Source organism: Cygnus olor, chromosome 28, assembly GCF_009769625.2.
Source record: "Cygnus olor isolate bCygOlo1 chromosome 28, bCygOlo1.pri.v2, whole genome shotgun sequence".
Classification (NCBI taxonomy): Eukaryota; Metazoa; Chordata; class Aves; order Anseriformes; family Anatidae; genus Cygnus; species Cygnus olor.
In genome coordinates this window covers 205,444-231,357 of record NC_049196.1, presented here as the reverse complement: position 1 = coordinate 231,357, position 25,914 = coordinate 205,444, and the positions used below count along the sequence as shown (strand labels likewise).

General features: G+C 64.4%; 1 protein-coding gene across 4 annotated transcripts; it reads right to left on the bottom strand.

Moving 5' to 3' along the window:
• Nucleotides 1-100: 100 nt before the first annotated feature.
• Nucleotides 101-25,399, bottom strand: ZNF687 (zinc finger protein 687). Of its 4 annotated transcripts, none has more exons than XM_040539268.1 (9): nucleotides 25,298-25,399; nucleotides 8,568-10,834; nucleotides 6,049-6,227; nucleotides 5,305-5,481; nucleotides 4,886-5,048; nucleotides 4,124-4,420; nucleotides 3,655-3,767; nucleotides 3,138-3,279; nucleotides 101-2,567 (listed from the first exon to the last, which is right to left on the bottom strand). In XM_040539268.1, exons 2-9 carry the CDS (start codon nucleotides 10,812-10,814, stop codon nucleotides 2,094-2,096), a joined length of 3,792 nt encoding a protein of 1,263 aa, XP_040395202.1. In that variant the 5' UTR covers nucleotides 10,815-10,834; nucleotides 25,298-25,399; the 3' UTR covers nucleotides 101-2,093. The 4 variants fall into 4 exon arrangements, with proteins under 4 accessions (XP_040395202.1, XP_040395205.1, XP_040395204.1 ...); XM_040539271.1 differs by lacking the exon at nucleotides 25,298-25,399 and adding an exon at nucleotides 24,572-24,591; XM_040539270.1 differs by lacking the exon at nucleotides 25,298-25,399 and adding an exon at nucleotides 24,234-24,329.
• Between the last annotated feature and the right edge of the window lie 515 nt (nucleotides 25,400-25,914).

Genomic DNA, 25,914 nt, shown 5'->3' with positions numbered 1-25,914 from the left:
GGTCAATGGGGTTGGGGAGGCAAAGAGCCCCCTGCCAGGAGGGGGGGGTCTGGCCTGGGGGCTGTGGGAACTGCTAATTTACTTTATTTCTCTTCTTTTATTTTTAAAAAGCCCCCCCCCCCCCCCCCCTTCTGTGTGTGCCGTTCAGTTGAATCCACCTGCAGCAAGGGGGAGGATTAACCCCCCTCCTTGCACCTGAAACAAAAACAAAACAAAAAAAAAACAACAAAAACCAACCCCAGCAAACCATCTTTCCCCACCCCAGAAAATAAAAATAAAAACTAAAAAAAAAAAAAGCAACCCAAATCACAACAGTAGTTTTTTGTCACTTTTAGTGTATGATACAACTTTACACAGCGTGTTAGATGTTATTCACAAGGAAATAAGGAGCCCAAAGTTAAGTTACTGAAATAATTACTCACACAAACACCCTACCCCAAGCACAGGCGCTAAACAAACAGAACAAGTAGAAAGTCTCTTTTCTGGCTGTTATTCTCCTTCCCCGAAGGTCACGGGGGGGGGGGGCGCGGGGGAATGCAGCAGCAGCCCCGCACGGGTGAGCCCCCACCACAACATTCAGCCGGCTTGTACGCCAGGGCCAAGCTCTCGCACACGCACAGGACACGGCTCACCGTGGCCATGGGGGAGCTCGGCCACGCCAGGAGCTGCTTGGCTGCGAGCGTTGTGTGGAAGAGGAGCAGCAAACACGGCCGAGCCCCCGCTGCGGGCCGGGCACTAGCAAAGCCCTCGGTGCTGGGCGAGCAGCGCTGGATGATGGCATCGCCCCTTGGAAAAGCCCAGGCAAAAGCTTTCACCATCAGCGCGTTGGCAGCAGCTTCCCCTCCTCGCGGCCCCTTTGTTTGGCAAGTAGCCGCTGCCGGCCCAGATCCAGGATGGGGCCCAAGGAGAGCCCCGAAACCTCCCTGCGGCTCCGAGGAACAGACTCGGTGCAGCGCTGCTGGGGTAGCCCACGCCACCAGGGCTCGCTCTGAGCTTGTCGAGACGCTTCTGTTTGCTTGTTTTCCAGTGCTGACTGAAAGTAACTCCTCCTCCCCGTGAAAGGCCACAGGCTGGGGCCTCGTGCATGGCCGTCCCTGGGTGCAAAACGAGCACATTGACACCAGCGCCGCCTCGAGTTAGTGCAAGCGATGGCGAAGAGCAACCTCGCGGGTGAGCGGCGCCGGGACTGAGCCACAGAGGGGCCAGGACAGCAGCAGCATCTCTGCAGAAACGGAGAGCGGCCGCGAGTCTGGAATCGGCTTCTCCCCCCTACTCCCAGCAAGATACAAAACAAGCAACATAGAAAAGGGAAAGGAAAAAAAAAAGGTGGATCCTGCTGTGACGTTATTGTCAGCACAGACAGCCCTGTCTGGCGGTGGAGACATCTTCCCCTGGCCCCCAGGTCCTGCCCTGCTCCAGCCCTCCCAGAGGAGCAGCAAACCCCAACACGGCCGCTCCCAGCACAGCTGACCGCAGCTGAGGCTGGTTCTTGGGATGTGGGAGAGGTTCCTGGGAAAGAGGGAACAAGAAGAAAGCCACTGAGCTGCAGCACAAGGTCCAGGCGCTGTAAAAGCCGAGATCGGAAGAGGCAGTGACTTGTGATTTGCCAACACTGGCCCAGGGTGGGGAGATGTCATTCCCTGTCCTCGTCCCTGGGCGAGGAAGGCCACTGTCCCTCTGCACAGATGTGACCAGCTGTGGGGCAGCTGTGGCCCCGTGTGACAACAGAGCAGCAAACAGACTGTTTGGTTTTCCCTGGGGCAGGGTGGCCAGCATGGACTCTGCCCCTCATCTGCTGTACAATAAGGCAGCCGAAATTCTGCCTTCGCCCTGCTCTCGCCCACAGAGCGGGGGTGGGTGAACACTCAGCCGAGCAGGGACGTGGCCGAGCAGATTCAGCGTGGAGGGCACACGGAGTCAGGCCAGATCGCACAAGCCAGCTCTCATCTCTTCACAGCTCCTTCACGCGACCCTGTCTCAAAACGCTGCCCAGGAGGAGGGAGGAAGGTGGCACCCAGGTGGGCTTCCAGCAGCCTCCTCGCAAATTGCTCTGTGCTGATTATATACACGTCTCATACCCCTCGACCGGGGCCCTAGTTTTCAGGGCTTGCATTCTGCCTCGCACGGATGAAGGCCATGCCGTGGGTGCGGAAGTGTGTCTTGAGGTTCAGCTGACTGTCAAAGCAGCGGCCACACACCTTGCAGGACAGCTTGCCGTCGGCCATGTGCTGGGCACCTCCTTCAAGGGGGCTCCGGGGCCCCGGCTCCTCCATCTCGCCCGCTCCCTTCTTCTTCTTGTGGGTGATGAAGCGGTGGCGGTTGAGGGAGACCTGGGAGGTGAAGCAGAGCCCGCACTCCCGGCACTGGTGGGAGCTCTCGTCAGTCCGGTGCTGGGGAATGTGTTCCTGGAAGTCAGCTGAGCTGCTGGCGAGGTAGCCGCACTTGCGACACCGGAAGGGCGCCTTGCGGTCGCCCTTGGGGTTTTTGGAGGGAGGCGTAGTGCTGTCAGGCTCCTCACTGCACGAGTCACCCTCGTCCGAGGACAGCTTCCGCTTCCGGCTGGACACCTGTGACAAAGGTTGGGTTTCGTGGGTGCCTGGCCCGAGCAGCTCCCAGCAGAACCCCAACCTGCTCAGTAATTCCCCAACAGGCTCCTCCACGTATCTGCTCAGATAAAGGCTGAACGGGGGGAGTGACTCCACCGCTCTTGGCTGGCCCCAGGAGCTGCGCCCCCGCTGGTAACCCCGGCCAAGGGAATCCCACAAACTGCCTCTGACTTGCTTTTGCCCCTCACGCCAAGTGCCTTCACCCCACGCAGCCTGGGACTGCTCCCAAGCAAACTCTAAGCAAGACGGGATGTTTTGCATTTTCTCCCAGCGCATAGCAAGAGGCTGAGGCAGCGAAGTTCAGTCCCTGCCATGCTGGCACGGAGAGACGGGAGCTAAACAAACCGTGCCAAGATGCGGCCCGCGCCCCTGCAGCAGCCACCGGGCCTCACGGTGGGAGGGAGCTGCCAGTCCCAGGCACTGCAGGACGTGTGGAGGCACAAGTGACCAGGATCAGGGCTCACGGAGATGCCTTCAACCCTGTCTGAAAACTCCACAAGGCCCTTACGAGCACCCCCAGTGACCTCATACCTGCGTAGGGCCAGTCCCTATCCGGGCGATAACGACCTCCTGGCTCTTTGTCTGGTCGGTCACCTTGATCCCATGTCGCACCTGGATGTGCTTCTCCAGGATGAGCCTGCTGCTGAAGGTCCGCTTGCCCTCTGTGCAGTACCTGCAGGGCCAGAGCAGGGAGGCAATGACACGATGCTCTGCAGCGAGGAGCCGAGCCCCAGGCCTGCTTCAGCATGACTGTGCGCGTGTTGAGCCCTGGCTCCCTTAGGAAAGCTGGATCCAGCATCCTGACCCCCCCAGTTTACTGCTCTAACTGCAAATATTCTCATCTGCTTTCCTCTACAGGGTATAAAACTCTGAGTCCCTCCCTCTGTACCTTCTTTCCATCTGACGTCCAAGACACCTGTTAAGTCCCCATCATGCTTCAACCCTCTACAACTTTATCCTCCCCACAACAGCCTGACAGGGAAACCACTCGCCCCTTTTGAACCAGACCCGCCCTGTTTCAGCCAAACCCAGAAGGTGCCGTGGGTACCGGCAGGGATAGACGCGCTTGATCCCTTCGTGATTCACGCGCACGTGTCTCCGGAGGCTGGGAGCAGAGCAGAACGAACGCTCACACAGGTGGCACGGGAACTTCTTCACCGACTGTAAGAAAGGAAGAGGCAGGTGGGTACCGCACAGGGAGCTGAGACCAGAGAGTCAGGCTCTCCAGTTGTGCAGAGAAGCCAGATGTGGGACCTCAGCACTGCCTCCGATCTCCTCCCCTTGGCTATCCCATGGCTGCACATTGGGAGAACAAATACCTGCTCTCTGCTGTTCACCATAACAGGTAACAGCCCTGCTCCCCGAAGCCTCCGCGAGCAGGCAGGCTCCTGACCAGGTTTGTACGGGGGGAGCAGCACTGCCCACACTGAGGCAGAGAATGCTCTGGGCCCAGCACGGAGCCTGGGTGCCCTGCCCTCTGGCAGAGCCAGAGCTGGAGCCCCTGGCCTCCTCCTCACCTTGCCATGATCCTTCTTCATGTGGGAGACGTATTCATCACGCTCTGGGAACCAGGAGTGGCAAACCCCGCACGTCCACCCGCTGCCCTTCGACTTGTTGACTGTCTTGCGCTGGAAGCGGCTCCGCTTTGTCTTGCGCAGCTCTGGTGAGCTGGGAGGCTCATCCTCCTCTGTGGAGGACGATGACTCCTCCGAAATCTTGGACACGGGGGTTTCGACAGGTTCCTGCTTTGGTGTGAGCAGGACAGCCGCCTTCTTTGCCAGGTCGTCCTTGGGTTTTTGGGGCTGATGAGTGTTCTGGAAAGCAAAGACAAGAGTGTTGGCAGCTGACCGTGGCCAGGAAAACCTGCAGTGGCCTCCAGGCCTCCCTCCGCACAGATGGACCCTCCTGCCCTCAGCCTTGGGGCGGGAGGGGAGACACCGGGCCTTGCTGTGATGGGGATGACCTGACAGCCATCATCCAGCCCCAGGACATCCCTGTAAAAGGCTATTTACCAAATATCAACATCCTGATAAGGGCGTGGGAACACAGCACATTGGGGACTTTGTCCCCCAAGGGACACTCAGGCATGGGCACAGATCCCCAGCACCGAGGGAAGGTGAGCACGCAGCCGATGCGGTGCCGTCTCCTCCTTCAGCCCCAACGTGGGGCTGAGGGATTCCCCTCAGGTCTGAAGCATTGTGGTCATTAGGGGTGAAAGAGGGCAGTCAAGAGGCACCAGGAGGTTGTGCAGAGAGCACTGAGCCTGGCCACAGCGTTACCTTGAGGTGCTCCAGCATGGTGCGCTTCTGGGCAAAGAGCAGCGGGCAGTCCGGACACTTGAAGACGCTGACCCGCTGGTTGAGCAAATGCTGGTCAAAGTGGGAAGAGAGCAGGGGCTTGTGGGTGAAGACCGTGTCGCACATTGCACACTTGTAAATCATTCTGTCGGAGGAAAAGGCCACTGTCAGCACAGCCCAGGTCTGGGTCAAGAGAAACGTGGAGGACGCCCTTTGGCAGGAGGGCTGGGAGCAGCCCTGGGAGCAGTCTGGCCCACGCCAAGCGATGGGAAAATAAAAGGGAGAGGGACCCAGCTCTCTGCACTGGTGCTGAGCGCTTCCCCCAGCGGCCCACCCACTGGGAGTGCTCCTGGTTCTCCCAGCAGGATCTGCCAGGGTGCCAGCTTGAAGGGAACACTTACTTGGACTGCTGGTTGCTGAAGCCAGGGTGCTGCGTGTAAACGTGCGCGTGGGCGCTGGGGGCTGACTTGAACGCCATGGGACAGATGGGGCACTTGTGAAACACCTCGCAGTGGGAGGTCTGGATGTGGGACTTGATGGAGTTGACCCCGCCGAACACCACAGCGCAGCTGGGACATCTGCAGAGCGGAGGAGAGCGTGAGGCAGGGGACGGGTGACACAGGGCACGGGGGATTCAGCCTTCTCACTGAAACCAGTGCGTGCCGAGGTCCAGACATAAGCAGCAAGGAGCAGTCAGAGCGCAAGAGCCCACGACTGCTGCAGGGGCAGCTCGCTCCTTCCTGCCTGCCTGCGGGACTTGGTAGGAGCCCCCAAGCCCCAAGAGACACCAGGACCCCACCAGTTCTAGGAGGACTCCAGCTTGGAGCAACCAGCCCTGCCCGTTGCTGGTGGCTCATCAGGAAGAGCTGGAAGAGCCCGTGGGCGTCTGATGCTGCCAGCTCTGACTGAGGTCAGAACCGTGGCCAGGAGGCAAATTCCCCTGGGGTTGGAGAGGGGAGAGCCAAAGAAGGGAGCGAAGCGAGAATTTCATCCTCAGCCCCGCATCCAGCACCAGTGGGGAGGAGGAACGTGGATTTCTGCCCCACCTGCTGAACAGAAACCTGCCCGAGACTGGCCCCCGCCCGCCCTGGGATCTCCCAGTCCCCTCGGCCCCAGCAGAAGCCCGAGCAGAGGCAGAGCCCTACCTGTACCCCACCCTCCGGGAGAAGTGCAGGCAGGCCTCCTTCAGGTGGGTCTCGAAGTTGGCGAGGAGGAAATTCCCCCCGCACTCGGGGCAGACGTGGGGAGGCCGGTTTTTGTGCATCCGCTGATGGGCGTTGAAGCTGCAGCGGTTGGACATGATCATGGGGCACGTCGTGCAAACCTGCGGGGAGAAGGACAAAGAGCTTCAGCCTGACGTGCACCGTGCGTGCAGGGGGCTTTTCAGCCCCTTCTTTGTGCTGCCGGGGGAAAGAAAGCGTCGGGAACAGACAGCTTGTATGCAGGGCACTTCTAGGTGATAATCTGCTTGCGCCAGCTCGCTGGTAATTGCTGAGCGTGTTTCCCATGCGGACAAGACGCCTTTTCCGGGCTTCTCATCGCAGATGGATCCCACGTGCACCGTGTGCTGAGGTCAGCCTGGCACCAGCCACTTTGCAAGGAGGGAGCGGGGGCTCATTCAAACCAGCTTCCAAACCCATTTCACAGCCACCTCCACCTCCACACCAGGGCACAGCCACGAGGATGTTGAGGGGGGAGGCTGGCAAGGGCTCAAGGAAACAGGACGGAGCCTCCAATGGAAGGAGCTGCCCTGGAAGATGGGATAACCAGAGCAAAGGTGGGGAGAGGAAGGAAAGGAGCAGGTCCATAAACACGGCAGGGTTTTTATAGCCCAGGACAAAGGCTGAGCCAGCAGGAGCAGCCAGCCTTGCCCACACAAGTGCTGCGCCTGGAGGGAGGGATATGGGAAAGGCTGGGCCCCAATCCTGCAGCCACCTTTGGGTCTGAGCAGGGTCTGCATTGCTGGGAGGGGCAAGGACGGCGCAGGAACCGCTGAGGAGGCTGCTGGAAGGGAGAAGCTGCCTGCAAGGAGCCAAAGCATCCACCCCACCACTCCCTGAGAGCTGCCCCATGCTTGGAAAGTGCCCAGAAACCGGAACAGGGACGGCACACGCGCGGGCTGAGCTGGCTGCCGCAGGCAGCCACCACCCAGTGCCAGCCCCTGCCGCCTCTCCTGCCTCGGGCTGTGATAAAGGACGAGAAGAGGCTGGCTGTAGGCAGGGCTGGCCTGGGGAGGAGTCTGCCCCTGGGTCTGGGGACAGCGCTGCGGTGGCTAGGTGGAGGCTGTTAATAGAGTTGTGCCCCATCAGCGACTTCACGTCAAATTTCTGAGCTAAAGCAGTCCCACAGATGGGTGCTCAGAGCTGCCAGCGTCATTCTGCCGGCATTCCCAGGCAGCTGGCACCCACGGGGAGGCAGGGACGCCTTCCCCCGGCCCCCCTTCCCCCAGCAGGGATCTCTGTGCCCTCTCACTGCTTCTGCCGCAGCCCCGGAGATCCAGAGCATGTCCTGACATCGCTGCATCCCATGCACAGCTCGCAGCTCAACCCCTGTCAACAGCAGGGTTAGGAGAGGGGATGGGGAGTAGGAAATCCTCCCTGTTGAGAGGATGCTTCCTGTGCCCCAGAAATGCTCTAAGGCCCCCCCCGCTGTCTGCAGACGGGACATAAGGGTCTGGCAGTGAAACAGGCACACAAGCACGTGAGCCTTGGTGACCTTCAAGCAGAAAGCAGAGCTCCGGAACAGCAGGGCTGCGTCCGAACAGCGTCCCGGCTACAGCAGCAGCGCTTCAAAGCAAACAGAGGCACCAGGAAACAGCAAATTCCTCCCGTGCAGGGGAAGCTGGCGGACAGAAGGGAAGGTGAGGAGGACCGGGGCGCTGTCCTGCCCAGGCGGGACGGCTGGGCTCCTTTGGGGGCCTGCGTTCTCTGCTTGCCTTTCAGAGGTCACCTCTCAGCAGCATTAGCCCTACATTTGCTGGATGCTGCCTGCCCAACAAACCAGGATGTCTTGGCAACAACAGGAAGCACACACATCTCAAGGTTAGCTCTCGAAGCAGGAGAAAAAGCACACACCCTGCTTTCTCCAGACTCCATTTGTGCTTCAAGCCAACGGAAAGAGGAAGCAGCGGCCACGGCTGTAACATGGCTGCGCAGGGGCTGCCCGGCAGGCAGGGCGCTGCTCTCCTCCCCACGCCCCCGGGCAGCGTTATCCCCTGCCAACAACCCCCCCGATTCCGGGCAGGGACTGGATCCTGGCTCTCACCTTCTCCTTCGTGCGTGGTTTTCACAGCGGGCACACAGGGGCAGAGCTGCTCAGATGGCATCTGGAGAGCCCTGCCCTGCTGCCCGGTGCTGCCCAGGGCCCGCTTCTCACGGCTGTAACATCCAGCCTGCTGCTGCCCTCCCACAAAGCGCCTCCACAGCCAGCGCCGGGGGCTGCCGCTCACCTGCCTCCTCCTCCAGCTCGATGCCAGCTCTGCCAAGCAGGCATCCGCAAGGCAGGCCGGTGAACGCGGGCACAAGAAATACTCTTGCCCCAAGAGCTGCCCCACGGAGCCCCACAACAACCCAGTGGATTCTCCAGCTGCTGCTCCCCTCACGCTAGCCGCCCCCGAGCCACATGCCAGGGAGGAGGCAGCCTTGGGCCCATCACACCCACGTACCGTGCTGCTGGTCGTCCCCGTGGTCACCGTCTGCTGGAAATGCGCGGCCAGCCCGGCCTTGTCTTTGCACTGCTCTTTGCACTCCAGGCACCTGAAGCAGCTGTAGTTGGTCTGCTCCAAGCCGCTGCTCAGAGGCAGGATGGGGAGGTCCGGAGCCCCGTTGGCCGCGGCCAAGGCGTCCTGAGCCACGCCGGCCACTTTGCCAGCAGGGAAGGAGGTGACCGAGACCAGGGGGGTGATGTCCGGCTGCCCGATCATCTGATCCAAAGCGATGGGCCTCATCACCAGGTGGGAGCACTGCATCACCAGCCCTTTGTCCTTGTGCTCCCGGGCGTGCAGGAGCAAACTGCACTTGTTGAAGAACACGAGGCGTTTGGTGCAGTGGTTGCAGGTTACCTCGATGCGCATGCTTCGCCGGTCATAGTGGCGAGCCAAGCTCTTCTCCAGGGCGAAGGAGTCCCCGCACTCCAGGCAGCGGTAACCGAACGGAGGCAGGGTGAGGCTCGCATCGGCTGGGGGATTCAGGTTGGGCTTGTACGTTGGCAAGAGGTTTTTGCTGTTGAGAATCTTGTTAAAGGCTTCCACGAGGCTGGACTGGCTCCTGGAAATGACCGTGCCCGCGATGGTAGGGGAAGGTTTCTGCGGCTGCACCATCACGACTGTGGTGCCGTTGACCTTCTGGTTGGCCGTGGTGGTGATGGTGGTGGTCTGCGTCACGGTGCTGACGTTGGTCCGCGTGTCGGCTTTGGGCAGGGTCTGTGGCACCAGGTTGATGATGTTCTTGGCCACGGCTTTGCCCGTCTTGGACGGCAGCACCACGGATTTCTGCTGAGCGACGCTGGCAGCAATCAGCATGGCACTGCTGGCGTTCTGGATGGTGGAGACCGGCAGGACGGTCCCTTTGATCTTGGTGCCGTTGCCAAGCTGAACGCTGACAATTTTTGGCCCCTCGATGGTTTTCAAGGGGCTGGAGAGATCCATCTTCTCCTTGGGCACCTCCAGCACGATCCCGTCCTCTTTCTCTGCTGAACCCGAAAAGCTGATACCCTCAAGAGAGGGCTCCTGAGAGCTCTGCTCAGCCGTCCCCTTGGTGGAGCCTGGCTCTGAGTCTGATGAGACCCTGGTCACCGTCCTGGTGATGCTGCCGCAGGACGTTTTGATGGTTTTAATCCGCACTTTCAGGGGCCGCGAGGAATTGGAAGAAGGGGAATCGTTGTTGTTGTCGTCCTCTTCCTCCTCTTCCTCAGCACTAGACATACTCTGTGGACTTCCCATCGACTTCTCCAGAGCCTCCTGCTCTTCCTTGAGGGCGATGTCATCCAGCTGCTTCGGAGAAGGGGGCAGTCTGGGGCTCTGCACCATGGGTGACGAAGGCTTGAAGAACGGCTCCCGGGGGCTGGTGGGCGAGCGCTTCACTTCAGGAAGGTTGCTGGTGCTGCTGTCGAGGTTTGGGTCGGAACCGGGCCACGATGCAATGGGAGAATCACCTGTGGAGTAGCGAACAGTGACCGATTTCAAGTGCTCCAAGGGACTGTCACCCAGGGCTGCAGCCAAACCCTTTGGGCTGGCTTCGCGGCCCACCTCCTCTGAGTCAGACTCCTCTTTTTTGATGCAGGGAACTGCAGGAGGGGACCCGCTTGCACCCCCTGCCTGGCTGGTTTCAAAGGGCTGCGGGAAAGCCGGGGGCAGGTTCTCGGTGCTCTCTCCCATGGGCTCCTTGCAGTCCAGCGATGGGGTGGGCGACGGGGAGAGGGAGGGCACGGCGAGGGACTTCTCCTTTGGCTTGCACTCTCGAGGTCTGTCGATCAGGTTGGCAGCGTTGTCTTCGTTGGGATCAGGACTAAAATGGGAGAAGATATCCAGGGGTTTGGGACCTTTTTCTTTCACCCAACACTCCCCATTGGAGGATGCCACAGCTTCCACGGACCTGGAGGTGGGGGACCTGGGCATCTCGGTGGCCCCAAAGCCATTCTGCAGCAAGCGGGGCCCGATGACGTGCCCGTCTTTACTGCGCCCATCCAGGGCATCAAGCTGCTCGGGGCAGACGGTGTTCTTGACGATCACGCTGACCGCGGTGATGTCCGTGTGCGGGAGGACGTGGTCAGGGGGCCCCGGCTCCCCAGGGACCTGCTTGATGTGAGCGTCAGCCTCCTCATGGCTGGAGTGAATGGCCTCGTTCGTGTCGATGTCAGGAATGTCAAAAGCTGCCAGAAGGTCGTCAAAATCTGGAGTTTTCATGTCACCCATGGTGGGGACTACGGCAGAGTCTGTAAGAGAGGGAGGAGAGGAGCATTAGCACCACGACCCCAGCACGCAGACGAAGCCATCAGCGCGCCCACGTGTCGTGACCCCACTCGTGCTGGGCTCTCCCTTGCACCACGAGCTCACCAGGAGGCACAGAGCCACTGCTCTGCACCAAACCCCTGCAAAACAAGGATGGGAACCTGCTTCTTCCTCGCTTACTCCACACCAGCCACAAAATCCCCATGCCTCCTTCCCTTTGAACCCCAGCCCTGAAGCCCTGGGGCAAATCACGGCACTTCTCTGCCTTTCCTGCTTTGTCTGCTTAGCATCTTTTGATCCCCAGCCCGGAGGAGAGAGTTCAAAAGGATCCCAGCGTCCTGGGAGAGTCTGAGCACGAGGGAGGCCGACTGGCAAAGGCAGCGCTGCCCCGAGGCCAGAGCCCTCCGCGGCTCGCAGTGAATCACCGCAGGAGGCTGCGGAAGGGGCCGAGGCCCCTCAGGAGCTGTCCTCGCCCCACAGCAGCGAGGCCTCCCCAGGGCCAGCTGGCCGCTCCGGAGGCTGTGCAGGAGGAAGGAGCCAGGCGGTGCCGAGGCTCGGGCAGGAGGCCTCAAACACGCGGCTGGGGAGCAGAGGATGAAGAGGAGGAGGCTGAGAGGAGACGTGGCGACAGGTTTCCAAACGTGGCTGCAGCAGAGACAAAGGGAATAATGTTCCTCCTGCCCCCGGGGGCCGGGTAAGAAATCCCAGGATTAAACTGCAGACAAGGGATGTGGCTTAGACAGGAGGGGCTCTGACTTACAGGGATAACCGCGCTGCTGGGCAGGAGGACGGGGCTGAGGATGCTCTTGGGGATGGCACCGCGGCACTGCCCATGGGGGGCAGCCGGTTACCCCTAACCATCAATTAGCAAAGCAAAAAAACGAAACCAAACCCTTCATCTCAAAGGCTGTAGGGGGTACAAGCAAACGCAGCCACCACAGCCAACTCCTGCCTGCCCACTGGGTCCTGCACCACAGCAGGCCGGGCCCCGTGGACGGACGGGGACGGTGCACTGCCTCCCGAATAAATCTGCCTTTTGCGCAAGGGAGCGATGGGCTCAGCCAACGCTCAGCAGCCCCAAAGGACGAGCGCAGCCTGCGCGTCCTGCTCCCAGAGGCGCGCGGGGACACCAGCCCCTGCAGTGCTGGAAGCCCTCGGCCGTGCCACGCTTTATGCCAGAACCGAGCCTCTGCTCCGAAACCTGCCAAAGCGCTGACAGGCGAAACACCCGCCACGTGTCTCAGCAGGTTAGCCACGGCATCCTCCCAGCTGGTGGCACAGCAGAGGCACCTTCAGCTGCCAGATCTTCGGATCGTGTCACCCATCACCTCGTCCTACGGGCTGCTGCGGAGGCGAGCAGTTCCGAGTCCCCAGGGCTGGACACCTCCGCGCTACCAACACGCAGCTGCCACGGGAGGTGCCGCAGGGACACACACACACGTCCCTTCCAGAGCCACCTCCGTCCTGCCGCTCACTGATGAGAGGCGGGATGCACGCGTGGATGGATCCTCAGCACCTTGGCTCTTGCCAGACGGACAGCAGCGCTAACGAAGCTGCTTTCCTGACGATCTCTCGTATCTAATCAGGGATGAACACGAGCCGCAGCTTTCCAGAGCGCCTCATCTCAGACACGTACCTGTCTGAGCCTCCTACCCTGGAGACCACAGCACCTTGCCCCTAGTGAAGACGGCTCAGTGCTTCCCTTCGCCTCGCCCGGGCTGTGACGCTGAGCAGAAGGCGACGCTCCAGCTCCCCGCTGGCCGCAGAAAGGCTTTTGCTGATGGCTGCAGCCTGGCAGCGCAGCATCCCCGGGAGCGAGCGCGGTGTCACAGGCCAGGAGAGCGCCTGCGCTGCTCGGGGGAAGGAGCAGGCTCGTGTCCTCGCAGGAGCAATTCAGCTTCCATGGCGATCTCCTCTTCAGAGACCCTGCGACGTCCGCGAGGGCCAAACGCTCCCGCTGCAAACCCCTCCGTCCTGCAGCGTTTTTCCTTTCCCAAACCGGAGGCAGATGGAAGAAACAAGCAGAGCCGGTGCCCGCTGCGCTCCTGTCAGGATCTGGCCTCGGGGGAGCCCAGCCTGGGTCTCCCTGAGCGCGCGACAGCGACCGCAGCTCTCCTGGGCTCGTATCTGAAGCAGAAACAACCTCACAGCAGAACAGCCAGGAGAGACCAGCACCACCAACAGGCTTCCAAACCGCAGGCCGGCAACCTCCCGCCAGGCCACACGAGCCCTCCGGGCCACAGCAGCACCGCCCCAGGCACCGGGCGCTGGCCAGAAGCAGCTCCCGAGAGCGGGGCAGGCCAGCCAGGGACGCTGCAGCACTGTGGCCTCGCCAGCCCCACAGCAACAGGGACTTTGTTTGCAACAGGAAGGTTGTTTTGGCGGGGTGAAATACACAGGGATAAGGTCTCCAAGAGCATGAGATGGTGCTGCTTTCTCTCCCCCACAATCACGTATTTTTTAACCAAACGTCCTACTCCACTTTGGGATGGAATCAAACACGCTTCAGGGAAGAGAGAGTACTACAGCAGAGCAGATAACCTTGACCCCAAACAGCAAAATCAGCCCTTGCTGCCTGCTGCCTTGACTGCCTGCGTGTCCCACCCCCCTGGCTAGGGGACCGCTGGTCTCTGCCCCCCAGATCTCTTGCCACCAATGGCTTTGGTGAAGCTGGCTCATTTCTGCAAGATTTCACCAACTGCACCCCACGATGCAAAGCCCCCGTGCAGTTCAGTGAGGAAACCGACTTTTTGTGCAGGACTTCAGCCACGACCTCAGGGAGAAGCCTCGGTGAGAGGACCAGAAGGAGAAGCACCAGGCTCCACAGTCCTGCAGCCGGGGAAGGAGCGAACACCACGCTCCTGTTCCAGCGCTGCCATCTGTTTCTGCAGCGCAGATCTCTGCTGAGAGCGGCATGACGACCCCAAGGACATTTGGTTTCCAAGCGACTTTTCCAATCACCGTTCAGCAGGATACAAATATTCGCAGTAAAGCGGAGAGAAGCAGGTTGTTGCACTGGGAAAAAAAGGTTCCCAAAAAGAAAGGAGGAGGGGAATCCTCCTCCACCCAACACGCAGGGGAACAGCTCCATCCCCAAAGCGGCGGCAGCTCCGAGCTGTGCCAAGCCTGGGGACAACGGCAGGTCCCTGAGGCTTGACCCCGCTCCTCGCAGTGCCGGGGACGGCTGGGAGCAGCCCCGAGGAGCCGAGCCCTCCCGCCGTGCCCTCCCCAGCACAGAGCTGCTTGGTGGGGCAGGACGCGGGGCAGGACGCACGCAGGGGCCCCGCTCCAGCCCCGCCGAGCTCGGCCCCGCCGCCGAAGCGCTGCCTGGCGTCACCGCCGCTCCTCTCTCCGGCCGAGGGGAAGGAGCACCCGAGTGTGCCAACACACAAAACCCGGCTGGCGCTCGGCCTGGCGGAGCGCTTCTGCTCCGGGCTGATGCCCCGAACTGCCGCGAGCGGGGTCGTTGCCGTCAGGGGCTCCGGCAGGGAGAGGAGAGAACAAACCTTCAGCCCCCGATTTCTCTGGGCTCACAGATTGGTTTTAAATACATTACTGTTAATTTAATCAGTTAATTAAATAAATTAACTGATCATACTTGTTTAGTTTCCTTAGATCGCTTCCTTCCCAGCCCCCCGATAAAAAGTGCCACGCCTTTGTCACCTCTGTACCCCCTACCCTGGTCTCAGCCAACTGTGCCCTCCCTTTAGCATCCCTGTTTTTAGAACAAAACCCATTTTGGGTCCATTCGATTGATTGAACCCATTTTTCAAAAAAGCTCACAGCTTTGGGACAGGAATGAAGCGCCTGGGGAACCGTCCAGGGCTTCCACGCTCCCCGAGATGGCGGCCCACCTAGCGGAAGCCCCTGCACAGCGCCCCTTACCCCGGGACTCCTCCGTGCCTGGAGCTAACGGGAACGTCCCTGCCCCACAAGTGTTGCTCTTCGAAACCCCAAGCCTAAGATCCCCCGTTCAGCCCTCTCCCTGCTCTCCAGCTGTAACTCCTAGCAAAAAGGAGACAACAGAGGTGGGCAGAGCCCAGCTCCGTCTCCACCCCTGCCGTGCTGACGCGGGGAGTTATTTTGGTAGCTCAAGACACAACTGTTTTCTTAGGCAAAAGAACTATTTTTCAAAGGCAGTGGTGGAAGGGAGGGGTATTTTTAACCGTCCCGCCTGGCCAGGGACAGGGATAACACACGCAGGCACCTGCCCCCCGGGGGAGCGGCGATCGGAGCCGCGCAGGGCCCCGCCGCAGCCATCGCTGGCAGGGGTGGTCCCGGCCGCCTGCTTCCACGGCTCGGGAAACCGAGGCACGGGAGAGAGAAAGGGGCAAAGATCCAAAGCGGTGGTGGGAAAAGATCCAGAAATCCTCTCCGACTTCAAGGGCTGAGCCAAAGGCTGCAGAACCCGTCTGCCAGCCTGCCCCGCACGCCCCAGCCCTGGTCCGAAGTTAGAGGACAGCAGCCTCCCCGTCCGAAAGTCGCCGCTCATTACCCTGGCTACCACCAAAAACACACCAAAGCTCACGGGGCACAGGCTCGTTGGAGACAACCGATCCCGTCCCTCCCTGAAAACCTCTTCACAGAGACGTTAGCCCTGGTGAACACGCTCCGCTGGCCCCGCTGCGCTCCCCACCAGCAGCTGCCACGCTGCTGCCGAGCCACGCGACCAGCAAGGCGGCGAGCTGGCACCAGAGCCGCCAGGAGACCCAAGGCCCCAGCTCGAGGAAGAAGCTGGGCAGGCCCTGGGCGTGAAACCAGCACGCTCCCCGAATCCCCCTTCAGCCCCGTCCCCGCTGCCTCCCCGGCTGTCCTGTGCCCCCAGCACCGACCCCTCAACTCCCGAGGTGGAAATGCCAAGTGGCGCCTCCCACCGCCTCCGCGGGGCTTCGAGGTGAAATCCCCAGCGCTGTGCTAAAACCGGCCCTGCTCCCAGCGGGGGCACAAGAGGCCCTGACAACAGGGCAGCCCCCGCCCGCTACGTGCACAGCGAAAAGCCAGCACTGCGAGCAGAAGCAAGTCCCAGCGCTCCCCTCGGGCTTTCGCTTTCAGGCAGCAGGTTTCTGGTTAGCCCGCTCACCAAACCATCCTGCCCGGCGCGGGCTGGCTGCCCAGCGGACGCGGCGCTTGCCGGGCGGATTTGCTCTGGCCTGGCCACGTAAGCGGTGCTCAGCGCCACGCGGGACACGAGCTGGGGCCAGGCCGGCTCCACGCTTACCGAGGGCAGCACAGGCACCCGGGCGGCGAGCGGCTCTGGCCTCGCCGTGGTGGGGCCGCGTCTCGGCCGCCCTCCGGCAGGAAGAGGAAGCCAGGCTGGTGACGCCGTGCCGCGAGGCGCAGCTCTCGGAGAGGCCCCGCGTGCCTGCGGGTGCAGCTTCGGTCCTGTGCAGGGCTCTCCGGTCCGGCACCGCAGGACCTGGGGCCCCGCACCGGCGTGCAGGGCCCAAAATTCCCCCCAGCGGTGCCTGCAAACGCCTCTCCTAACGGACACGGGAGGAGGTCAGCAACGCGGAGCCCGGGCTGAGCTACAGGGAGCAAATCCTCGCCGTTCCGGAGTCAGGGCCGCACCCCCCGTGTGCCAGCAGCCTCGCGGCCGCTCAGAGCTCAGGAGGTGGCAGACACGGACGGGCATTTCCCGCCGTCGGGCCGGCCCCCACCAGAGGAAGGCCCAACCAGGGCCCAAACGTGCTGATGCCAAGCTGGCGTTAACTGGTGCCCACCAGCCCAGCCCAGCGCCGCCTGCGACGCGGGTCCTGGGCCAGCCGGGCTGGCTGAGGGCGAGCAGCACGAGCCCCCGGGAGCTGGGGAGGCTGGCAGCTGAAATAATAACGCTCAGAGCCACTCAACGGGCAGCTTTAGGGCTCGGTCGCTTACTCAGCCTACCGCTACAAGAGAAAATTTAAAGATTAAAAACCAAAGCTCTCTCCAGCAACCAAGGCTCCTTTAGAAGCAGAGCTCCTTCCTCCTTGCCCGGCCAACACCAGGCGCCGCTCGCGGGGAGGCGCCGCTCGCTGCCCTCCTCTGCCCCAGCCCCTCCTGCTAAGGCCGCGTTCGGAGGATCCTGCCCTTGCCTGCACCACCCGCAGCACTCGGGGGGGTTCTGAGATCTGCGATCGGCCCCGAGCCTTATCCACGGCCCCGCAGCCTTGCCAAGAGGCGGCTCAGCAACGCAGGGCGCCGGGGGCTTCGTGCTCGTCCCGCCACGAGCTCGCTGCCCCCGAGCCCCCGGGCTGCCTGCGGGAGCAGCCCTGACGCCGGGCGCCCCGACGGGCCCAGACAAAAGCCCGGACGCCAGGCCCGTGCCAAGGGCTCGCTGTTTTTACAGGCTGTTTTTCCTGTTTCCCTCCCTGACCCTCGCCAGGGCTTCGCTTCCCACCGGCCAGTTGTCACCGAGACCGAAGCACGGGCCGCCGGCACCCTCCGACACCCGCCTGCTGAGCGGAGCCGCGCGGAGCCCCCCCCGCCGCCCCCGTACACCGCGCGGGGCCGTGGCCCTGCCTGCCTGCGTCCGAGGCCAGCGGGAGCGCCGAGCCGCGGCACCACGTGACGGCAGGATTAGCTTCCGAGGCACGGAGGAAACCTTTGACAAAGCCTGTCCCCGTGCCACCGCTCCCCAGGCCTCGACTGCTGGCCTCCCGCGGGCCGCCAGCACCGGGAGGGCCCCGGAGAAAAGGCGTCGCCGCCGGGTTGGTTGTGAAAGGAACAGGAGCAGGCTCACCTGGCGGGCGGGAGCCAAGCACAGCTCGGCCTCCGTGGCCCTCCCGGGGCTGCCGGAGCTGTTTCGGAACCGCTCCCCCGTTGGGAAGGCCCGGCCTTTGTGCCGAGCCCACGCCGGGGAGAGCGGCTGCTCCCCGCGAGCCAAACAAGCGCCGGCATCGCGGGGCGAATCCCGAGAGCAGCAAGCTGGCGGCACCCGAGGTGGCTTTTCTCCGCCTCACCGCCTCCATCCACGGCCCCGTACCTGGCGGGGAGGGGGCAGCAAAGCCCCCAGCAGCCCCGTCTGGGGTTATTGCAGCAGCGGGCAGCACCCTGCCCTTCCCCTTCCTCTTCCCCTTCCCCCCCGGCGCTGCGCTCCCAGCGAGCGGCCAGCACCGGGGAGGGGGATCCGCGGCCCCCGGGCGCAGCAGCCCCTCGTGTGTCCCCCCCCAGCCATCAAAGCAGGGGGCAGAACCGCTGCCCGGGTGCCATGGGTGAGAGGCGGTGCAGGCAAGAGGAAAGGCGCGCGCCGGGGGCTGGAAGGCTCCTTTTGATGAGTTCTGCCTGAGCTGGTGCGAGCAGCGGTGGCTTTGAGCAGAAAGGCGCTCTGGAAGGAGCGGCTCTGTGCCGACCCTGCGGGTTTCTGGCTGCAGCGCACGCGGTGCCCTGCTCCCCGCGCTCAGCCTCCGCCCCCCCGGGAGGAGGGCGCCCCGCTCCTCGTGGGGGTGCCCCGAAACAAAAACCTTCCTGAGAGCGGCCAGACGGCCAGCGGTCCCCCAGCACCTCGGCGTGAAGTTGGCGCACAAAGACGAGGTGAAACCAAGCCGATACTTTCCAAGTGACGCAGATCGGTGTAATTTTACTGTCCAAACCGAGCTAAGGCCAGAGAGCAAACAAGATTTCAGAGATGAAAGGATTTTAAGAGAGATTATTAGACTGGCAGCCAGCTCTTAACGAGTCCCCCAGAAGGGCAGCTTGCTTGGGAAGCACGGGTCGAGCTGCCTGGCAGGAACCACACGCTCAGCCTGCAGGAGTCACTCCCAGGACTTGGTTTTCCTCTCCCCCTCCAAACATCTCCCTCCATCGCGAGGCCTGGCGTGCAGGTACCACCCTCACGAGATCGCGCTCGTAACGAAGTTGGGGCTTTGCCCCTCCTCCCTGCTGCACGGGGGGAAACCGAGGCACGGAGCGATCCGGGCTGGTCCCAGCTCGGGCACGGCCCCGCTCCTCCCCAGGGCTCCAGCCCCACCGAGGTCCCGCTGGGGCTGCACCCGCGCCCTCACCGGCACGGCAGCGCCCGGCAGCCCCCCCGCTGCGCAGCGTGGCGCCCGACCGGTTCCCCACCTTCCCCCTTCGGCGGCTGCCCTCGCTACCTTCCAGAACCGCGATTAGTTTTGCCAATGGAAAAGCCAGAAGGGACTCGGCCAGGCTCGGGAAGAGGTCACAGATCAGGAAAGAAACAAAGGTTAACACCGAGAACAGCTCCTGCACAGCAGAAGCCTTTAATCTGGGGATCCAGGGACGTGGGATTCAATCTCCCGCGGCCCCTTTCCTCCCGGCCCCGGGGAACAAAACGTGCCCCCGCGGGAGGACGAAGGAACCAGGCAGAGCAGAAGCACCGAGGGCAGCGAAGCGGTTCGGGGGGCAGAGCAGGCGCCGTGACCCAAGGCTGCCGGGATTTCCAAACGGGATCTCTCCGTGCCCACCCCGTCCCCGCCTGTCCCACCCCTCGGCAAGCCCAGGGGCTCTCCTCCGCTCCCCCTCGCGCCCGGCCAGCACCCAGCTCCGACGGCGTCCGCTCGCCCAGCAGCTGCGGCGCACGCCCGCGCAACCTGCGCCCTCCCGACACCGGAGAGTTCCCGCTCTGCCTCCCCCCCCGGGGAATCCGCCCATCCAGCAGCCCCCTGCAAACACAGCCCCTGCGGCGCTCCCGGGCGGGCGGCCGCTGTGCCGGCACTGACCTTCCGGCAAGGCTCCCGACTCCTGACCGAGGGAGAGGAGGAGAAGAGGAAGGCGGAGGGACGGGGGGCTCGGGTTTCACACGGAGGAGAGGGCGCGCAGGGAGGGACAGGAGCAGGCTGGTAGGCGACAGTCCCGCTCCCAGCGTGACATCACCGGGCCAGGGCTCAGCAGGGACGGCCGCAGCGGGAGGGGAGGGCCGGGGGAAAAAAACAAAGAGAAAATAAACAAAAAACGGGCCCAGCACCGCACTCCTCTGCCCCTGGCACTCCGGAGGGCGGCAGCGGCAGGGCGAGCTTGGCGCGGCCAGAGGCACCTCGAGGTGCGGCCTCCCCGCCGCTGCGGCCCCCCCGCCACCCCCAGCGCGGCGACCCCAAAACTCGGCACCCGACCTGCTGCCCGCGAGCGCGGGAGGCGGGCTCGCAGCAGGGCACCCTCCGCGTACACCCAGGCGGAACGTGCCGGGCGATTCCGGAGAGGCCTGGCCGCTTCCGGGCAGCTCGTAGCCCAGGCGGGGCTGCAGCACCTGCAGCAGCAGCACCTGCATCCGCCCGGCCTGGCCGGACCCAGATCTGCAGGCAGGGAAACGGGGGCAAGAATCCCTGCGTTGCCCCCACCTGCCCCGTCCCGCCCTTCGTTCGGCTGCTTGTCAGCCACCAGCCTCGTTTTGTCCCCGCTGCCAACGTCCAGCTCTGCTCCGTTTACTGGGAGCACGGGGGAGAGACGCTGGCTTCGGGCACCCAAACGAGCGCTCGCCCCTCCCAGCTCAGAGCAGACCAGGGTCACCCCCACAACAAACTTCTTTAGAACACGGGGCAGGGGCGGAAACACAGGGGCTGGGCCAGGACCCAAACGAAAGGAAGGGAGACGTGGATGAGAGGGTCCCGGCCGAGTTTCGATCACCGCACGCCGAGGCCGAGCTGTGGCACGGGGACGTGCCCACAACGCAGCCCGGGACGTGGTCCCGGCAGGTTTGGCAGAGCGAGGTGGGAAGCGAGGCGCCGAGGGAAGCGGCCAGGAGGGAGCCGAGGCCTCCGAACACGAGGGGGGGCAGGCGCTGCGCGGGGCCAGCCGGCGCCCGCAGCCGGCGCGCCAGCGACTCGCTTCCAGCCTGCTGCCCTTCTGTGCTCGCCAACGCAGCCGGCCGAGCAGGCAGCCGCTGGCACAGAACGCTCGCGTCCAGGGGGCTGCTCCGAGGTCCCCCCCTCCGTCCTGTCCTCACCGAGCTCTGGGCGGCCCGAGCCGCAGGGCCCTCTGCCCCCCGAGCTGCCACGTCCCTCTGAGCACGGGCAGCCCATCCCGCTGCCAGCCCCGCTCCCCGCGGCGCGGACCCGAACTGAGCCAGCTCCTTCCAGCTCCGGGGCCCGTCCCAGCGAAGCCCAGGCGATGCGAGAGGCGGCTCCGCGCTGCCGGCAGCTCCCGCCCAGCCTGGCGCTGAGCTCGCAGACGACGGTCACTTTAAGGCACTCCGGGGGTTTAATTATTAGTTTACCCCAGAGAGGCCACGGAGGGGCACCGCTGTGCCCCCACTTCCCCTCCTCATCCCTCCCTCCCGCGCCCAGGATTGCCCCGCAGGGCTGGGGGCAGCGCCGTGCCCAGAACCCTCGGCGTGGTTCAGCCCCGGCCGCTCCCAGCCCGGGGCTCGGCGGCTGCGTTTCCACCCGAAGGCGGCGAGCGCTGCGGCACGGCTCGGCTCGGCTGGGCACAGCCAGGCAGCCCTGCTGGCACGCGTCACTCAGCCGGGGTCAAAAGCAGGAGCCTGGGGAGCAAAGAGCAGTCGCACTGCAGTCCAGCGGCCGCAAAAAACGCGTGGGTGTTGCATTAGCAGGACTCACTTCGGTCAGGCACCGTACGTATTGATGAAATAAATGCGATGAGCTGGATCTGGGCTAAAGGGCCCGGAGCACCGCGCGAACGGCGCCTGCGCTCCCACACCAGCCAGCACCCACCGGCAGCTGCAGGGAGCAGCGGGGTTGTCCTCCCCTTTTTAAACCCTGCCTGTCGTCTCACGTGCCCCGATCGTCCCTGCTTTGAGCGCTACAGAATTTCGGAAGGAAGCAAATCCATTTTCTGCCACCGAGCCATCGGCCATTTCGGGCTCCCCGCGGGGAAGAGCGGCTGCAAGGCACCAGCGGGACGCAGCAGGGAGGGCGGCAGCAGCGGCCGGTGCGCGTCGCGCCAAAGCCTCTTAGCCAGGACAACTCCCACTCGCCGCGAGCAGGAGGATTTCCAGCGATGCAGCATCCTCAGCTGCCGGCCTGCCGCTGCCTCAGGTTTCAGGGAGGCTTTAAGCGAGGAGGCCGAGTTATTTGGTGGAGGATGGGCTCGAGCAGCTCGTATTTTTAGTCCTGCTCAGGCAGGGCACCTCGTGTATTCCCAGCAGCGCACCAGACGAGGGAGGGGCAGCCCCCAGCCCCTCGCTTCGAGCACATCGGAGTGCTTTGGACGGGAGAGACGAGCGCGACGGGCCGGGTTCGCACACAGGGAAGGGGGAAATTTGCAAGGGGCAAACCTAAAATCAGCTGTGACGGGGTGGTGGGGAGGAGGGCGCCGCTCCCCAGCGCACGGCACCCGCGCCGATGCCCCTGCCTGGGTACGAACAGCCCGCTCCCAAAGCGCCTCGAGTTCGGGCAGCAAAGGCGCTGCGCCAGGGAGCTGAGCAAGGCCCTCGGCTCTCCGTGTCCTGCCCCCGCAATCCGGGGCAGATCCACCACAACAGCCGCGCGCCCCGGTCCCGCACGGAGCACAGCTGCCACGCGCGGCGATGACACGCGTCCCGACGGAGGCTGGGGGGATTAAATTCCCATCCGTTTAACAGAATTAAGGCTCCGCCATCCGCTAACTTCTGGAAATGTCAAAACAAACAAGCAGCGGACGAGATCCAGAAACGCCGACAATTTGGCCGGCCTGAGAAATGAAGTTTTAAAACACGGGCAGGCGTTCCTGTGGCGGTGGCTGGCACCAAGCAGCCCCGGTGTCCGTGCGGGGAGGCAGAGCCCACCCTTGCCGGTCTGAGCGGGTCCCGCACCGGTGCTCACGGAAAGAGCTCCTGTGGTTCAGGGCGGACGGCTCGTGGAAGAACGACCACAATGTCCCAGGCGTTCGGCCTAACGCCGCCCTCGCCTAGGACCGCGTCCAGGTCGCGACGGGCATGCAGAGGGCAGGAGCGGCTCCCCACGGCTCAGCGCAGACGTCTGCATGGCGATGGGGACGCATGGGGACGTTAACCCGTGAGACTGGCGGCCTTCAGGTGGCCGAGGGCGGTGCTGCAAAACCCCCGGGCGGGAACAGGGCAAGCTCAGGGCAGGGAAGGAAACACAGCTGCGGGTGCTCGCTGCAGAAGTGCCCTGCGCAGCACCACGAGCCTCTCCCCACGGCCGCCGCCATCCTCCAGAGCGCGAGGAGCGGTCAGGTCGCGGCGTAACAACCCCCGCGCGGCTCCCCGGCCTCGCCTCGATCCTGCGCAGGCCGCGCTCCCTCCGACGTCGCGACGGCACCAGCGGCGCGCGATCGACTTCCAGCTCAGCCGTCCACGTGCCGGATTATTTGTCAGATTTTCGGAAAACAAACTCGGTTACCTCCATCCTAGCGCGCTTTGTGCTGTTTCATCCCACTGACTTCTACAACGTACAGCTTCTAACCTCGGCCAGGACACCCCGTTTATTCTAGCGGTATAAATAGAAAATCCGCCATGTCGGGTGCCAGAAGAAAGGAACACAAAGTTCTCTCGCTGTTGTCACACACCACAGTGCCCCACACCAGAGCCGTGCTCGCTTGCTATCGTGCGTTTGTATTTTATAGTACCCGGACGCGTGCTTAGGCGCTTTACGGGACAAATCAATTAAAGCCCTACAGAATATGTTGCGGGAGGCAATCCCACGTTAGCGGAAGCAGGGATTACGTGACCCAGGAGAACCCAATCAGAGCAGAATAAACCCAGAAAGGGAGCGACAGACCTGCTTCCCGCAGGCCGGGGAGCCCCGCGCAGCGCCAGGAGGGTTCGCCGGCCCCTCGCGGGAGCTTCCCACCGCCTCCCAAGAGCAGCTCAGCCCCAGCGCCTCTGCGAGGCCCCACGGACTTCCAGCGCTGCCTGCGGGCAGCCGGGGCCCCCCCACACGCAGCGGGCTGCAGCACGAGCACCGGCGGAAAGGCACCGGCGGAGTTCACCGGGCCTGCTGCCGCTCCTCACAGCCCGGCCAGGAAAGCTCCCGGTGGGAAACTCGGCGCCGCAGCAGTGCCAGGCCTCCCGCCCCTGCCTCCGCCAGCGCAGCCACATGTGGGGCGCAGCGCGAGCACGGGCGCTTATTTTCCTCCTCGGACGTGCTAAAAATACGCACTGGGAGGCAGCTGTTTCCACAAACAAGCCGCCCTGCCTAACGCACTGCTTAACGCGAGCACCCGGGCTACCGGGCTTTCTCTGCTCACCCTTCGGAGAAGTCTCTCGGAATTAAATTCACGACGGGCCGGTAACCACGGCCCCCCTGGGCTGCCCGTTACCCAATTCTGCACAGAGAGCACCAGGGAAATCAGGGACTTTTCAGGGGCAGAGACCGCGAAAAGAGAGAAGATAAAGCGGCTCGGAAACAAAACGACACGCTCTCGGTACCAGGCCGCTCCCCCTCTCGCAGACAAAACCCAGGAGGCCCCTCAGGAAGCGGCCAGGAGCCACAAGCAGCAGCCCCACCGAGACGCCCCCTGCCCACACCAGACCCTTCCCAAAACACGCACGCCGCACCGCAAAGGCCCCGAGGAGATCCCCTCTGCGCCTCCGGTGCTCTCTTCCCCCACCAAAGCCGGCGTGACCGGGAGATCCCTCCTCCCCAGCCCAAGGCAACTTGGCAGCGCGCTGCTGCTCTCCCCAGGACGCCGGGGTGCGCTCAGAGACCCCCGCACCCCGCTCCCGGCACCGCCTCCGGGGCGGCGGCACCGAGGGGAAGCAGAGGGGACCTGCAGAGCCCCTCGAGAACCGGAGGAGCGAGAAGGGCGCCCGGGAGCCGGGCCCCAACGCAAAGGGCCACCGACGGGCCTCCTCCGGCCCCAGCCCCCTGCGCCCCCCCCCGCCGCACCGGTCGGGAGGCCGCAGGCGCTTCTCCCCGCGCCCCCCTCGGGACGCCGAAGGGACGAGGCGGGGGGAAGGCCCCGAGCGGCTTCACCGGGGGGCCGCAACCGCCCCGAGCCCCCAGCAGCCGGGGGAGGGACGGGACGGGCCGGGGCGAGACCTCCGCGGACCGCGGGGCTCCGGGGGCGCCGCGGGGGGGGGATGAGCCCGGGCCCCCGGGGGGCGCAGGGAGCGGCGGCCCCGCTGGGCCCCCGGGGCCGGGGCCCCGCGCCCCTCGCGGAGAGCCCCCGGGCGGGCGGGGAGGGAGGAGGCCGCGCTCGGGCCCCGGCAGGTGCGGGCTGGCAGCGCCGCCCCGGAGCCGCCCCCGAGCCGGGCCCCGCCGCATCCCGCCGGGCCGCAGGGGGCGGGCCGGGGCCGTTCCGCCGCCCCCCGGGAAGCTCGCGGGGAGGGCGGGGACGAGCGGGGCCCGTCCCCGGAGGCGGCGGGGCCGCGGGGAGCCGCGGGGTGCCGGGGAGCCGCCGCCCACCGCCACCCCCCAGCCCCCGCGGGCGGCGAGCGCCGGGCCCCGGCCCCGAGCCGCGGCCGGGAAGGGCCCGGGAGCCCGGGAGCGGGGAGCGGCCCCGGACCCCCCCGCCCCGGGGGCGCCGCCCCGGCCCCCTCAGACCCCTCCGCGCCGCAGCCCCGGGCCCCCGCCCGGCCCCGTCCCGTCCCGCCCCGCCCCGCCCGGGCCTACCTGCGGCGGCGGGGCCCGGCTCCCGCCCAGCCCCTCGGCGGCGGCCGCGTCTCCTCAGCCACTTCCTGCTTGGCCCGCGCCCCCCGCCCTGCGCCGCCGGCCGCTCGCGCCCGCCCCCCGGCGCCGCGCTATTGGCCCCGCCGCCCGTCACTCCCCGCCCCGCGCGTTCCCGTTGGTCGGCGCCGCCGTCGCTCGCGGGAGATCGCGGCCGCTCGCACTCGCCATTGGCTGAGCCGGGGGCTGGAGGCCGCCCCCCGCGGGCATGCCTATTGGGGGACGGGGCGGCCATTCAAAGCCTGGTTCCGCCCACGCGGCTCGCCTATCGGCGATCGGGGCCGGCGCGCCTGCGGACAGCGAGGATGCCGATTGGCCGGAGGCCGCGTTCGTCAAGCCGGCCCGCCTTCCCCCTCTTGCCATTGGCTAGAATGCTCCGACCTTCCAGCGGCGATCCTCGCGGCCGTTGGCCGCAGGCGGCATCGCTCAGGGCGCCGCCCGGTTCTTGTTTCCCCACTGAACCGGAGGCCCGCCCGTCAGAGCCGGGGCCCGCCCCCTGCCACACGCCATTGGCCGCCCGCCCTCCCCTCCTTACAGTTGCTGCTGCACGACTGCCTCCCCCC